The following is a 16,628-nucleotide window of genomic DNA, read 5'->3' as shown; positions in this document are numbered from 1 at the left end:
AAGCATAGACTTCAAACGCATTAAGTTGTGATTTTATTTCCCATTAGCTCTCATGCTGTATTTAAAGTGCTTTGCTGGATGTTCATTTGAGCACTTGGCAGGTATGAACATTTAAGATCTTAGATTTTAGGTATTTCAAGGGGGCAGAAAAAACCCCACCTTGACAGACAGATGGGACATTACAGTTTCTCAATGTTAAATGGTTTAAAAACATAAATAAACCTAATAATTCACATGTAGCTCTAACTGTTAAAGCAATTCTATGTTGCTTGTGAAGTTCACTAAAAAAGCAAGGAACAAGACACACATTTAATTTCTGTCTGTGCATTTTTAATCTTGTGCTGGTGTTGCCTTTTATGTAAATCTGACTACAATTAGTTCAGACTTGTTTGGGAATCATTACAGAATTGTGCTATATTGAAATGATTCTAAGGAAGTTTACTTTATTTAAAGTTTATTCAGATGCGAAACAATCATGTTTTAACTTTCTGAAAGAACCATCAGAAAAGTGTATGGCTCTGATGTAACTGTCACATGCAGGAAATAGTTACTGACTCTTTTTCTGTTCTTCCCCCCCCACAGATGTAAACAGGAAGTGCTGGTACGTGACGACGAAGGGCATGCACGCCGTCGGCCAGGCAGAGGTGGTCATTCTGCTCCAGTGTCTCCCTGACGAGAAGACTATCCCCAAAGATATCTTCACACACTTTGTGCAGCTCTACCAGGAGGCCCTCAGTGGTGAGAACACAAGTAACCGCTCCACCAGGAGGCACACTGTAAAACTAGTCCACCTGCAACGTGGGCCCCTCTGGAGGGAGATGGCAGCTCATTAGTAGTCATGAGTCTACCTGTCAGGTGCTGTTGTGTTAAAAATGAGCTAACCTTAAAGTAATGTAAGGTGGAGAAATGTCCCAGCTCTATTTTTTGTTCCATAGAGACAACTGGTGTTCCTAGTTGTCCTCTATCTGGAAACCAGGTTACTGCGTCTCTGCCTACTACTACTACTACTACTACTACTACTACTACTACTACTACTACTACTACTACTACTACTACTACTACTACTACTACTACTACTACTACTACTACTACAACATGAAAAATGTTCTAAACATTATCACCCTGCTGTCAGGTCTCCTCCCTCGGGGTGTGACACCTCACCAACGCTTGTCTTGCGTTTTTACCCCCGTATGCTGCAGAGCACAATCGGGTGACTTTGACGGCTCGCTCCCCTCAGGCTGTTTCCTTTTTAATATTGTCACTGGAGCAGTTTCAGGCTGTTGGAAAAGAGCCATACTGTGTGTGTCATTCCTGATTAACTCGCCGTCAGTCAGGACTGGGGAAGAACTGCTGGCTTTAGCAAGTCCCGGCCCCTGAGCCTTGTCATGTCGTTTTTGCAGTTGATGTCGTGTAAAGCCAGCAATCCGTCTCGCATATAATTAGTAACATGAACCCTGTGTGGGTAATATGAGACTCTAGGGCAAACATATCTTTATATTCATTGCTGTAGAACTCAATTCAGAGTCAGCAAGGCTCCAAACATCCCTTTCTCAAACATACTGCAACATTACAGTGCCCAACACACTTTTCACATGTTGGTCTGCATTTACCCCACCCCTTTCTGAATAAAAAAACCATGCTGTTTCACCAACCCCCCCCTCTTTATCCTCACATCTCCTACTATGCCACTAACCTCTCTCCTCTCCTTCCCTCCTCTCCTTCCCTCCTCTACTCCCCTCCTAAAGGCAACGTGCTGAGCCACCTGAGTCACTCGTTCTTCACGCAGAGCTTCCTGGGCAGTAAGGAGCACGGGGGCTTCCTGTACATCAGCCCCTCCTTCCAGTCGCTGCAGGACCTGCTGCTGCCCAACCCGCCCTACCTCTTCGGCCTCCTCATCCAGAAGTGGGAGACGCCCTGGGCCAAAGTCTTCCCCATCCGCCTCATGTTGCGGCTGGGCGCAGAGTACCGCTGTGAGTAAGGGCTAATGGGTTCTCACTGTAGACGGTAGCAATAGTGATAGGGGACTTAATACAATTTAATGTTATTTTAAAGTGTTTACACACAGTTTTATTCACATTTAGTTTTATTGTCTGTGAAGAAAATGCAAAAAAATCTCTATACACACACAAATACAATTTAAAAAGTTCATTCTTGTCCTTGGAAACGTAATATTAATGAATATAATACTATATTTGTTATGAAGCTTTCATTCATAAGTTATAACGTATGATCTCCATAAGCAGATTATTCTGATATTCTGTACACACTGTGAAGACCACTGAGACAAATGTAACATTTGTGATATTGGGCTATATAAATAAACATTGATTGATTGATTATTGTTTTCCAGTAAATGTGGAAGTGTAGATTTTCATATTTTAATGCATTTTGCTATTTTTTCGCTGTTAGAAAAGTAGCTAGTTTGCATTACAAGTGAAGAGATCAAGGACATTCTGGGTGACATCTAGAGCAAGGCACCTGGCTACCAGAACTACAAACAAGCTGGAATAGTTTGTAGTTTTAGTTCTCTCACTGCGCTGGATGCAGGAAAGAAAGATTTTGCAGCTTCAAACTCTGCTTTCTGTTTTAATTTTAGCACACATCTAAGAAATGTATTGCTTTATTTAAATACATTTTGCAACAACATTTATAAGATATCTACACATTAGGGGCAGGATTTTCCTTTAACAAAATGTATATGTTTCTGTCATTAGAACCAAATGTCACAATTTGGAGAAAGGGAGAGCTTAGAGTGTCAGTGTCCTCTTATGGTTGGTTTGATGGTTTCTTTTGGTAAATATTCAGATCTAGTTTAATCCAAATAGCTTAGTATGTCAGTTGTCAGAAGACGCCTTTATACATCAAACTAGCCTGCGTTTCTCACGGCTTCTCGCATGAACCAGGACGTCTTGTGAGGGGGTTTATCGGAGAGCCTTCTCTCCCCCAAATCCCCTCTCTCTCTCAGCCGAGCTGCCTGCCTCCGCTAAGCCTCGCCTGCTTCCAGCCTGGATGGAATACATTAACACAGCCACATACCGTCCAGGCCCTTCAACACTAAATACCCTCATCGCCTAAAATGAATCTGCCTAACAAACGATGTAGCTCTCTATGTCATCACCTCTGACCTGTAGTAGTGTCCAGCAGTTTGTGCAGCACGCCATCGTACAGATCTCCGCTGAACTGCAGATTTGTTTTTTATTGCTAATGAGAGTTTGGGGCGAGAGCTTTTTTCCAGCTGTTTGCTGAGATAAAGCTAAAATAGTCACCTAAGAAGCTTTGGTTGCTGGTGCAAAAACACCCTTAGTTATCAGTTGTAGATTAGGAGTGTTCCTCTTAACGGCAGGGGGTGCTCTCTTTTTGATGTGTGGGGTCTCTTCAGCTCATTTGCATTAATGAGTGAAGAGGAACAAAACACAGGAAACACGACTTGGAAAACCTGGAAACACCTGCAAAGCAAAAATAGGCGTGGAACCGAGAGTAGGGAAATAAAAATAATACAAACAATCAATAAGGAATGTTTTAACAGCAGCAGAGTACATTTCAAAGTATTTTAATCTTTTCTAAGACCATATGTAATGCCACACATTGTTGAAATATTTATTCTAGACAACATGTTGGTAGTAATACTTTTCCCTTGTGGATTTATAAACAACTAACACTTTGTTTTGCAGTCTACCCCTGTCCGCTGTTCAGTGTGCGCTTCAGAAAGCCGCTCTTCGGAGAGACCGGTCACACTATCATGAATCTGCTCGCAGTGAGTGCCTTTGTTTTTCTCTTCCTGTATTATTATTTATTTCCAAGGCTTAAGAGTTCTGCTTTATGTTGTTGAGGAATAACATTTGCCTGGAATACATTTTCCAAACTGTAGTGCACTCTCTGAAGTCAGACAGAGATGACACGTTACCAAGGTTGCAGTCGAATAGTCCATTTAGCTTAGGAACCTTCCTAACGGAGTGAAATGACCCGGAAGTACGTACAATTCTCTAGATGATAGGAAAGGAGGTTTCAAACCTCCTTTATAACCTCCTTTAGTTTAGGAACCACTGGACCTCCCTCACCGAAAGGAGAGGAGAAAGTGCTGCCCCACAATGCATTGCAGCCGCAGCATTTGCCGTCGCACAACAGTCGGCCGTTCACGGAAACAAGCGCTTATGACGGAGAAATGATATCATGAAAGTTACGGTGCTTATTAAAACGTATGTGGTAAGTTGCCAAAGTGCTTTGTTTTGAACGTTCATCAGTATTATAATCAAAAAGAGAAATATGAACGTTAGTTTTTACTAAAATGATCAAATAAAGTCAACATTTCACAGTCTTTACTGAGCTGTGTGGAGTTTGTTCAACTTTTAAAAGATGTTTGAATGGTGATATACACAGTGATAGATGTTAAGGACTAACGTTTATAATAAATACATCTGTATTGACTTTAAGATATGATCATAGTTCATACAATCATACGTATTGAGATCATTTGTATTAATGTGGACCGGAGGGAGAGGGTGACGATGAGCATAAGTTTCACTTTCCTTTTTTATTTCAATTCCAACTTTGGTCATGAAGAATATGTTTCTCTGTTGTCCACGTTCATAAAGCAAAGCAACAGCATCAGAGCACGGTGCAGAGTCTCTAGATGAGTCCGTCGTTCTTATTAAACATTCATGTTGTAGTCCGCTGTATAGAAAACTGTAGTTTCCATAGTTTCCCCACAGCAGCAGACGCACACAATGACGTCCGCTGACGCATCATAAACACGTCAGATAGTGAAAGTGCAGTCGGATTCTCTAAAGTACCGCAGTCTCTTCTCCTAAGTCCTTTTGAATTCTCCTATCCACTATCCCTTAACCCCGTGACGTTTCACTCAGAGGTCAAGGAATAGACGATAGGGATAGACGTTAGGAGCTGATGTTTGGACTATTCGACCGCAACCCAAGTGTCTTTACGTATTTGACTCATTTTTAATAATACAGTATTCCTTTCCTCTTCATCCCTGTCGAAGGACTTCCGTAACTACCAGTACACGCTGCCGGTGGTGAAAGGTCTGGTTGTGGACATGGAGGTGAGGAAGACGAGCATTAAGGTCCCCAGTAACCGTTACAATGAGGTGAGTGCCCTGCAGCTGAGAAACACTCTAACATCACAAAAAATAATTGCAATTTCTAAAAGCTCAGTGAACATTACACATAGCTCATTGTGTCCAGTCCACAAGCAAAATATATTAAACTAAATACAAAGTATAACAGAGAAAGCAAGAAATATCCTAAAAGCTAAAAACCATCGTTAGCATTATTACTCCAGATATCTACTCGACCTTGTGTTTTGAGAAATGAAGTACAGATAGTGTCGTCACATCTAGAACATTCAACTTCAATATACTTAAAAAACATCCTTATTCAATACCATTTTTGATACCAAAAGAGAAATGGTCACATTTAATAAAGGCGTAACAATTCAGAAGGCTAAAATGTTTTCTTTACGTGGTCAATATCACAGCAAGAATGACTGTTGTAAACATCAACAACAATGCGTACAACAAAGAATAGATAGATGTATAAATATGGTGCAAATATTAAAGGTATGCAGGAGAAGCTATTACTTCTACTACTACTACTACTACTACCACTACTACCACTACTACTACCACTACTACCACTACTACTACTACTACTACTACTACTACTACTACTACTACTACTTCTACTTCTACTACTACAAGCCTCCAGATCTCTCAGGTCTTCAGGGACTGGTCAGCTTTCTGTCCCCAGAGTCAGAACTAAACATGGTAAAGCAGCGTTCAGTTATTATGCTCCAAATATCTGGAACAAACTCCCAGAAACCTGCAGGTCCGCTGCAACTCTGACTACTTTTAAATCCAGGCTTTTATTATCTTCTTTTTAAATGCCTTTGTCTGAATGTCTTTCATTTTTGTAAAGCACCTTGAATTGCCTTGTGTTGAAAGGTGCTACTACTACTACACTACTACCAATAATACTACTACTACTACTAATAATAATACTAATAATAATAATACTACTACACTACTACTACACTACTACTACTACTAATAATACTACTACACTACTACTACTACTAGAAGGCTGGAGGTATTTGTCAACGTCTACGATCAGGATCCAGTTCTCTCTCCCTTTGTTATTAGTATCTTGATTGACACTGCTTTCATACCAGCCAAACTTGTTTTCTTGGAAGCTCCCTAAATCTACAAAACCTTTCTATTCAAACATGTTTGACATTAAATCAGATTCTAGAAAAGGAGAGAAGGCAGAGATGTCTCATGTTGCACGATTAAGCTTTTTCCTCCGTAATAATAAATCATCTCTCTAACGAAATGAAACCCTCCACCAGACTAATGACATCAGTGGAGGTGCTCCCTTTAAGCTCATGAATATCACACACACACACATGTTCAGTCTGTGTAGGTGATGTGTGACAAACTCTCCGGGGCCCTGCAGCTGATCCGTATGCGTGGGCGAGTTATAACGCTCCCTCGAGGGTGTGAATGAACGTCCGACCAGAATAAGAAGCAGAGAAATAGAGCCTTGGTGAAGAGCTGGGTGTAGCGTTTGGCTGCGGATTCTCCAACAGATGGGAACGCAGTAATGTGAAGTGGGGAGCGTTACTCAACAGCTTGCAGACGAGCGATCAGCGCAGCAAGTGGTTAAAGCCCTCCAGAATCTCACTTTAATTTCTGATTTGCGATGGGCGTCTTCAAAGAGAGGGAGGGGTTTTAGCAGAATTAGCGTGTGGATCTTTCTACTGTTGATACCCACCCCTGTCAACGTCTTCTCCACACAATCTGTCATCTTAACGCCGTCTCATTCCACTCGAGGACCTACCCATATTCCCTCTGCAATTCGGCTTATCCAGGCGGCCTCTGGGTGCGTTTACTGAAACACAACAGAGGGCAGATTAATTATACAGGGGTTTTATTTGTCCTTGCAGCTGATGAAAGCCATGAATAAGTCCAACGAGCACGTGCTGGCCATGGGGGCGTGTTTCAACGACCGGGCCGACTCTCACCTGGTGTGTGTCCAGAACGATGACGGGAACTACCAGACGCAGGCCATCAGCATCCATCACCAGCCCCGCAAAGGTGCCGACATGCAAACACATCAATACCTTTCCTTTCAGCTGTCTCCGTCGGCTTTTTAATATCTGGAGCTCTGAAAATCCTCCTCCTGACTGTCTGATGTTACTCTTTGTCCTGGCTGTTCCCCTGAAATATAATTCAACCTCGATCTATTGTTGATTTGTGACGTTCAACTGAAGTTGTGATTATTTTTGTTCTACAGTTACTGGAGCCTGCTTCTTTGTGTTCAGCGGTGCTTTGAAAGCCTCGTCTGGCTTCTTAGCCAAAACCAGCATTGTTGAAGGTGAGAAAATGAACAGAATACATGTTGGCTGTAAAAAGGCTGAAATAATAGTTGAGACATGTTTGAAGCTACCTCGCAAAGGTCTCGCTACACAGAAAGAATATTTGGGCACAAATTGTTCAAAATGTAATGGTTTAAACTGACCAACTGGGAAAGTGTCTATACTGTTTATAACATGAATTAGACTGTGGGGGGGGGAATATAAAAACAAACTAATGAGAAAATGCTTCCTGGTAATATTTTATTTGAATGTGATTGTTGGGTTAATGTTGTGCTGAAGTATCTTTAATTTGCAATGTATTTTATTACCTGAAATACACAAAAAATAGACGTCCACATCTGAGGCCTGTACTACGAATCCAGTTCAACAGACCCTGGATATGTTTGAGTTACCCGGCTTACCTAACCCAAAACAAACGCGCTCTCGCTAAGCGGTCCTACGTCGCTGGTTATCAACTCGGTAACTCAAGCCAAGGTTTCTCTGTCCGGCTGAGTGCACGTGAAAGGGGCGGGGCTAGCAACATTTGAACAATTACAAACATGGAGAAGCGTACTGACAGCACAGCGTCATACTTCCTGAATTAAAAGTGAACTATAATATTAGACAAATATGAAGACGTTAAACTTTAAACATCCATGACTTAAACACTTTATCCAGGATAAAAGCCACAAAGCTGCACCTGCAAGGTGAATACAGCTGGGAACAGAAAAAGTGTTTGAATGCGTACATTAACAGGTTTATGATATCACTGCCCCGTCTAAGACACGATCTGACTTTAATTACATTTGACTCGAGTGTTTTGTCAACTTAATGTGTTGCTTAAAATAATACTTCTGCATAGAGTATGTGACACTGAGTGTTGCAAGGCCAGATACGGCTCAAGAAGCTGACTCAGATAAGGACATATATGATACGAATGATAATGGGACACATCGACGTCTGCACTCAGTGCCGCGGACTGTACGTAATGTTACTTTGATCCGGTTACTTATGTTAACTTGTGACAGATATTTAAGTAAGCTTTCTTAACGCTAATGTTATAATAGTCAGATTGCTCTGAAGATGGAAGGTGATATTCTATTAATTTTCACGTTCACACAGTCAGTGATTTTTGCCGGCCGTCTTTCCTGCAACGGCAGTTTTTCTGTATTTCCTTTCTCCTGTAAAATGACTTGATCGCTTTAAACTCTGCACACTGAGCTCTGATTGGTCAGCAGGCGGTGTTTTCACTGAGTTAATCTCTTATGCTGAACGGCTAACCTGCTCCGGACCAGGCTATCCGTTAGCATAAGTTACCATGGAGATCTAGCCCGCTAGAAGAGAACCAGCGTCGTAGGACCGGAAACCCAGATTTTCCCCTGAAGTTAGCTCGCTAAGCGAAAATCCGGCTTCGTTGTACAGGCCTCTGGTTGCTTGATCTGTAAACAGCCTCTCAATATATTTTCATTAAATGTACTATATCATGATACTGTATATAATATGTATATCGTGATACACAAGGTTGTTGTCATAATTTTTCCCACTGCTATCTTCATCTGATATTTTAAAATGCCCATCACAATTTTCTGAAGTCTAAGGTTACAGTCCACAAAGTCAAAACATATCAACTAAGAGCAATATCAAACAGAGAAAGAAGTAAATCCACTGAATGTTGTGCTTTCCAGCGATTTGTTATTGTACCTCCATAACGCTTCTGGGTCTCATAAAAACAGCATTTTACAAAATGGTCAAAACATGTCTGGAGAGGTGGAGTTGGACTCTTGTGTTCTTGTGGTGTCCAATCAATGATCTCCTCCGTCCAGCTGCATCGTTACCCTCATCATGAAGTTATCTGATCCTCATGTGTTAAATCAGCGGCGTTTCCTCTTTTAATGGAAATGGTTGAGTAATTGACTTGCAGATAATTAGACTCTTTGTTTCAGCAGTAATCATGATAATGGCTCTTTTTTTTTTCTCAGACGGTGTAATGATCCAGATCACAGCGGAGACCATGGACTCTCTACGGCAAGCCCTGAGGGACATGAAGGACTTCAGCATCACCTGTGGGAAAGCAGACCAGGAGGAGAACCAGGAGCTCGTCCACATCCAGTGGACAGAGGACGACCACAACTTTAACAAGGGGTGAGATGGGGGAGAGGGGGAGGAAAGTGAACAGATGGGGAGAGGGAGGGCGGAAGCGACGCGCTTATCTCACGGATAATTGAGCTGATGGCTTCCCAACCGCCGCTTTACTACTTTGCTATCAAAGCGTATTATGCATGCTCGGGAATCCTTCTGGAGGAAAGGGTTGCCGGGTGGAATGATGTGGTTTGACGAGGCTTTGAGATACAGACCAACGCAATATATTTTACAGGCAGTCATGATCAAATCTGCAAATTGAAATGTGAGTGGTTTCAGCTAGGGATGCATACCGGTACCCGGTGTTACCGAAATACCGGATACTGGCGGCTACGGTATACCGTACCGAATTTTTTAATAAAAGTTAGGGTCTGTAACCACTGCCAGTCTGAATGGTGTAACCAAAAATAAAATGGTGGTTTTAGGATTTGGAGGAAGATATTTTTGGTTGTGAGGGTTACGCATACCCATTATGCTTTAATGTTTTGTTTCTGGCCAACCTCATCCTCAGTCTTAGGCCAGTGATCTCCCCACGAGCCTTCCACTGTAATATCTGTTCCTGATTCCTCCGTTTTATTAAACGCTGTTGTTTTCCGTGTCTTGGTCGTTCAGTGTCATCAGTCCGATCGATGGGAAGTCCATGGAGTCCATCACCAGCGTCAAGATTTTCCACGGCTCCGAGTTCAAGGCCAACGGAAAAGTCATCCGCTGGACAGAGGTAGTAACACACTGAGGCTCATTTCACTGGTTCACCTGATCTGTATCCAGAAGGACAATTCTTCTCCCACTAGTTTGTCATTATCAACAAAAATATATCATGCCTCCGCCTCGAGAATCTTTCAGAGTGAACTGATATGGGTGGTCAAAGATCTTGAGTTATGAAATGTGGCCGTAACTCAAGAATGTATACCTTTATGAAGACAACTTACCTTCTTATGACATCATACCATCACTTTTTACTGATACTGTATAACGTGATTATTTTATGATTATACTGTGACTTTCTTTTATGCCATATTACTTTTTTTGCATTACTATACTATGACTGTTTTTAAACATTTTTTGTACTAATCTAGTCATCTCCTAAAGCAGTGGTTCCCAACCTTTTTCAGCCAGGCCCCCCTTGGGTAATTGGAAATATTTTCGAGGACCCCCCCCAACCCGGTTCCCACCGAGATTGATGGAATTAATTGTATATAGTCGTACAAACATTACATTTTCTCTGCTAATAATAACAAGACGGAAAGATCCAACTATAATTTTATATTTGACTATGGATTGAACATGAACCAAAGTGCTTGTATTGGCAGATGACCCTGTGCCACTGTGAAATAATGAGGCATAATTTAAACAATTACAAATACGTTTTATCGATCCGGTTCTTTAACAGTATTTTTATAGGTTATTTTTTAGGGGAAAAACTAAACAAATTAAACAGAATTCACTTTGATTTATGTTATGTATAGTGTGGATTATGGGCTGCTAGCACACATGACATGCCTGCAGTGGTGGTAGTAACTAAGTAGATTTACTCAAGTACTGTACTTATATTGTATATTAATTATTTATACTTTTTCTTCTTTGTAATTCTGCTCCTCTACAGTAAATGGTGTACTTTTACTCCACTACATAATACCTTTAGTTACTTCACAGATGTGGATGAATGATGTGAAATATAATCAACTCTTAAATCAGACTTTAGTTCCACCTGGAGTAAATTCACAAGCTACCCTGCAGTATACTACTTTTACTTAAGTACTTGATCTGAGTACTTCTTCCACCTTACACGTAATTGGGGCAACAGAACTCCAAGTTAAGGAAGTTGAAAATGCATTTCTCCGTATGAACATGATGCCTTTTGGCCAGCTGGTGGACAGATTGCTCGATTGCATCGAGCTCTGTAGATCGTCACTTTTGAACGCTCTGTTCTCCGCCGGCGGATCTCTGTGTGCACGGCGCTGCAGCGAGTCTGTGAGACCCCCAGGTTGGGAACCACTGTCCTAAAGCGTGTAATGTGCTATATATACACTATATGATGTGCAGTATACTTAACAAGGATTTAATTCAGAAGATTACAGTCATAACTTTAGTCTCTGTTGCTGTACTATTGGAGCTGTTTGTGTTGAAAAGTAAAGACATTGTTAGACAGAATCACAGCCCTCATTTAAAACATGTTCTGTACTAATCTAGTCATCTCCTAAAGCTTGTAATGTGCTATATATACACTATATGATGTGCATTATACCTATATAACATGTATGTGTCATAACTATTGGAGCGGTTAGTGTCAGAAACAGAAACACGGCCTTTGATTGGATGTGTCCTGCCTCTCAGGTGTTCTTCCTCCAGAGCGAGGACCAGCCCAGCGGTCTGAGCGACCCGGCGGATCACAGCCGGCTGACGGAGAACGTGGCGAGGGCGTTCTGCGTGGCGCTGTGTCCCCACCTGAAGCTGCTGAAGGAGGACGGCATGGCCAAGCTGGGCCTGAGGGTCACGCTGGACTCAGACCAGGTGGGGAACCTCTTATTATATTGTGTATCATCGTAGTGTTTAGGACTGTAAATAAAACGTAGGAACAAAAGCAGCACGTTTTTTGTGGAATCGTAGATATGACATGTAGATATTTAGTATTTTTTTGTGTGTAAATACTAATAACTTAAAGATTTCAGAGACCATATCAATTGAATCTTGATGTTTTGCTGACAGTAGTGTGGAGCGAGGATCCAGTCTAACATGTTGTCACGGTTACAGGTGGGTTACCTGGCGGGCAGTAACGGGCAGCCCCTCCTCCCTCAGTACCTGAGCGACCTGGACAGCGCTCTGATACCCGTCATCCACAGCGGGGCCTGCCAGCTGAGCGAGGGCCCCGTCGTCATGGAGCTCGTCTTCTACATCCTGGAGATCGTCTCGTAGGAGCCTCCGAACCCCGTTTGTTTTCTGACGTCACCCCTCCCCCCTCCAGCCGTTTGACCTTCACCAGAGACTGAGGCGGGTCGCAGCATCTCGTCAAAACTATGCATCGAGTAGCCGGGTTCCTGATGATCACATGACCCTCAGCTGACAGAAACCCTGACCCCTGCTGGTCCTGTGAGGCGCTGCGAGCAGGACACACACACACCTGAGGTCAGACTGTCGATCAGTGTGTGTCACAGCGCCGTGAAGAGTATCAACTGCCTGGAAGGATTTATTGTATTTACATCATTATATTTTACACTAATTAACAGAAAAATAGGATTAGTCGGAACTCTACTAAATCTATGACTTCATTTAATCATCCGACCTTATTTATGATTTACTCTGGCAGTCGATTAGAGAAGCAATACCATTACTAAACGTAATATGCAAATGGGCTTTTCTTTACAATATAATAATAACATCCTCATTAAATGGTTGTTTTCTGTTGATCAGTGTAAAAACTAAAGCCACTTTGTGCTCTGGAGTAAAACAATGATTTCCAGGGAGGGTGGATACTTTACAGGCTGTGTCTGTAGCTCATCGTCACGGTAACGCCACTGTGGCAGCCGGCGCTCCTGAAGCTCTGTGTAGCACGGAGACTCGTGTCCACTGCTGAAAGAAGTCCGGACTATTCCTTTTTGCAGCAACGTTAACAAAAAGGAACTCTTTAAATCATCCGATGAGGAGTTTTTCTGTGTGGTGATTGAATTTGTCGCACCGTGGTGCTCAGTGCCTGCAGCAGCGATCCATCAAACAGAAGAGACATTTAGCTTCACCTCCTTAAGCTTTATCATCAAACACCAGAGGCTTTACTTCATGTACCTGTTGTTAACCTTTTTGTAAGCGGCATCTGTAGCCTCCAGAGATGAAGACGGTGTTACTGAAGCAACAGAAAGCCCTTTGGTCCAACAGCAGATGAAAGGAATTGAAAAAAGCTTTATTGACAAACTGGATCTGAACATAAAGCTCATCATCAGTGCTCGTTGTGTGTCCTCCACTCAAGTTATTTCAAGGAGAATAACTGTTGAAGATGTAAAGATATATAAATAAATATATATATAAGAACTGTATTAATTTGCAGAAGCAGTGCACTGGATTCTAAGCCATTAACAGGAGAGTGAGAGCGAGCTGCCGTTGTGTCCTGAAAGACGTTTTTATTTTCCAACGGCAGAAGAGACGAGTGTTATTGAAGATCCTGCAGAAACAAAGAGTTGGATTGGACCTGAATCTGAATGTATCATCCTTCCAAAGTCATGAACATCCCACTAAAGACTTTTCCAAACGTTTCGTAGGAACCGTGCGGATTTGAGTTCCTGTGCGTCTTCACACAGATCTGCTCTGGACTGCGCTCTCCTGCAGCTTCATGGACCTGGAACTATTAAAGAATGTATTCCTCCTGTTTCTGTTACAAATCTGCAATGTGTTTTGTTTCTGGCTAGACTAATCACCAAAAACCACCCTGTCGTGTCCAAATGCTCTGTACAGCGTATCTATCATTCTGCATTATGGCAATTCCTCCTGCTTTTACATTAGCTTGATTCAAAACCGAAGGGGCTACACAAAAGAATACTGCTTGGTAACACAGAAAGGGTTTTTTAAAGCAAAAACTCGTCGTCATAAGTGAGGATCAGACAATCACGTGGAAATCTGCAGACGAGCCTTCTGAGTTAGACCCGTAGCATTTAGTTTATTTCTCAATCTGAAGTATTTTAGGATCTCGTGTAGCAGAGTAACGCTAGGTCATCAGTTCTGGGTTTATTACTGTGATCAAACCAGAGCGTCTCGATCACTGTGTGACGTTCATCTGGAGTTTTTCTGTTGTTTTTCTGACGCGTGCAATATGTCCTGAATCCAAAAGAAAAAAGGTGCAATTTGTTTGACTGAAAAAGTAGCATTTTGTTTTTTTTATTCAGTTACACTCCTAAATTATAACACTGCATGCAAACCAGCTTGAAACGGTGAAGAGAAAGTCAACTTTGCATTTTGACAGTTATATCTTTTTAGTTTGGATTAAATCAAAAGATAAATCCATTCGTTCATAAACCGGGTTTTGGTATCCAGTTTTTAATAAACATACGTCAAATGTTTAAAAAGCCAAAAACCCTGTGCATCTTGTTTCCTTTACACTACAAATGTCAAGAAAAGTGGTCTTTATGAAAAACTGTAGTATATGTAAAATAAATACTTATAGAAAATTGAAATATGTTGGAGTGGTTTTTAGTTTCTACCTCGTTTTCATTTTAACTCGAGTAAAACATGACAATGCAAAATTAAAACAAGAGTTTTTAATTGGTACATTTTGAAGCAGGATAGGCAAATTCAATCCACAATTTAAAACAAAATATAGCCTTGATTCTGTTTTAGATTATCATTAAGTAAAACAAACAACATCATCGTTCTTTAGAAATGATGTTTATCAGTGTTTTAAATCAACCTAAACATGCATTGATTCATGAAGTTTTCCTCAAACAGAAACGTGGCGACCACCGTAACTATAGGCAACCGAGTAACTATAGGCAACCGAGTAACAGAGCGATGTTGCCGAGGTAAATCTGTAGAAGTGGCTCAGAGAGTCGGGCCTTTTCTCAATGTCGAGTAAAGCTGCTGCAGAGCCACTATTTCAAGTATACTACGTCATCGAGTGGCGCCAAATGCTGGGCAGTCATTCGGCGCCACTCGATGACGTAGCATACTTGAAATAGTGGCTCTGAAGCAGCTTTACTCGACATTGAGAAACGTCCACGGTATGGCTTCTTGTGGAGCATTGATTATAACGCTGCAGGTGAACATTTAAAGGGCCAGTTCACTCAAACTATTACCAAAAACGTATATTTCTCCTTCCTCTAACTGCACTATGTCTTCTGGTCATTCTTTATAAATCTAACCAGGAGAAGATGCTCCAATAAAACCACTTACTAATTACTACAGGTTAGATTTTTTTTAAATCCACCTTGACAGTAAATCTAAGGTCTGTCCCGTGGTTGTTTTTACATTTTTTTTTTGTCCATGTGACCTTAAAGTTGAGATTGTAAATTAATTATTGTCCTTGAAAATTATTGTGTTAGTTTTTTGTTGTTGTAATTTCCAAATTCAAAACAAACAACTTACATTTTATTTGTTTTTACTCGATCTTCATGAGTTTATGGGTAAGTGAGTAAGAAGATGGGAATCCTTCCTCTATGTTGAGTGAACTGGCCCTTTAAAACAACGGAGATACATAGTTGGTCAAAGTTGTGCTTCACCTTGTAAATGAATAGTTGGACATTTTGATCAGATGAACACCACTCATCTCACTGCCAGAAGCAAATAAGCATATTTCCCAAAATGTCAAACTATTAATTCAACTAAAAATATGTAGAGAATAAGATCATCCAACTACTAAAAGATGAACTATCATGAGTTATAATGGATGTCTATCTTTTTAGATGATTAAAGATCAGCTCAGTTTGTACTGTGGAGTGTAAACAAGACAAATATAAATCTAACGCACCCAAAGCCACAGAAAGGTCAGTGTGCAGTTTAGAGGGTCCACAGTGAGAGAACTAAGAAGGTGCCGAAGAGGGAGTGTGCTCTTTATATTAGTTAAATACATTGTACCTTGGCTTGCTCCTTTAACACACATATGAGAGACTGCTATTATCTGCTAGTGTCCTCGCGCTGAAAACAAGATGCATTGTGTTGGGAGCGAGACATCGTGGAGACAGAGCCGGATAGTTGGGATTTCTTTAATGGGTTTTGTATGACTTACTAATTAATAGCAAGTGTAACTACAGTAGATGGCGGTTGGTAAAGAAGCGTGTGTGTGTCTGTCTCTGTGTGTGTGTGTGTGTGTGTCTGTGTCTGTCTCTCTCTGTGTGTGTGTCTGTCTGTCTCTGTGTGTGTGTCTGTCTGTCTCTGTGTGTGTGTCTGTCTGTCTCTGTGTGTGTATGTCTGTCTCTGTGTGTGTGTCTGTCTGTCTCTGTGTGTGTGTCTGTCTGTCTCTGTGTGTGTGTGTCTGTCTGTCTGTCTCTGTCTCTGTCTCTGTCTCTGTCTGTGTCTGTGTCTGTCTGTGTGTGTGTCTGTCTGCGTGCGTGTGCGTCTGTCTGTCTGTCTCTGTGTGTGTGTCTGTCTGTCTCTGTGTGTGTGTGTGTCTGTCTGTCTGTCTGTCTGTCTGTCTCTGTGTGTGT

At 41.5% G+C, this 16,628-nt stretch overlaps 1 protein-coding gene across 1 annotated transcript in view; it reads left to right on the top strand.

Moving 5' to 3' along the window:
• zfyve9a (zinc finger, FYVE domain containing 9a) overlaps window positions 1-14,665 on the top strand; it is a 31,944-nt gene extending 17,279 nt beyond the window's left edge. The window contains 10 exon segments of the mRNA XM_034207837.1: window positions 583-738; window positions 1,746-1,970; window positions 3,672-3,754; window positions 4,997-5,101; window positions 6,958-7,108; window positions 7,308-7,388; window positions 9,348-9,510; window positions 10,120-10,225; window positions 11,842-12,018; window positions 12,259-14,665. Of these exon segments, the coding sequence (XP_034063728.1) occupies window positions 583-738; window positions 1,746-1,970; window positions 3,672-3,754; window positions 4,997-5,101; window positions 6,958-7,108; window positions 7,308-7,388; window positions 9,348-9,510; window positions 10,120-10,225; window positions 11,842-12,018; window positions 12,259-12,420 (1,409 nt within the window). The 3' untranslated portion in view covers window positions 12,421-14,665.
• Window positions 14,666-16,628: the final 1,963 nt, after the last annotated feature.

This window comes from Gymnodraco acuticeps, unplaced genomic scaffold, assembly GCF_902827175.1.
Source record: "Gymnodraco acuticeps unplaced genomic scaffold, fGymAcu1.1, whole genome shotgun sequence".
Classification (NCBI taxonomy): domain Eukaryota; kingdom Metazoa; phylum Chordata; class Actinopteri; order Perciformes; family Bathydraconidae; genus Gymnodraco; species Gymnodraco acuticeps.
This window is presented reverse-complemented; position numbering and strand designations above follow the sequence as displayed.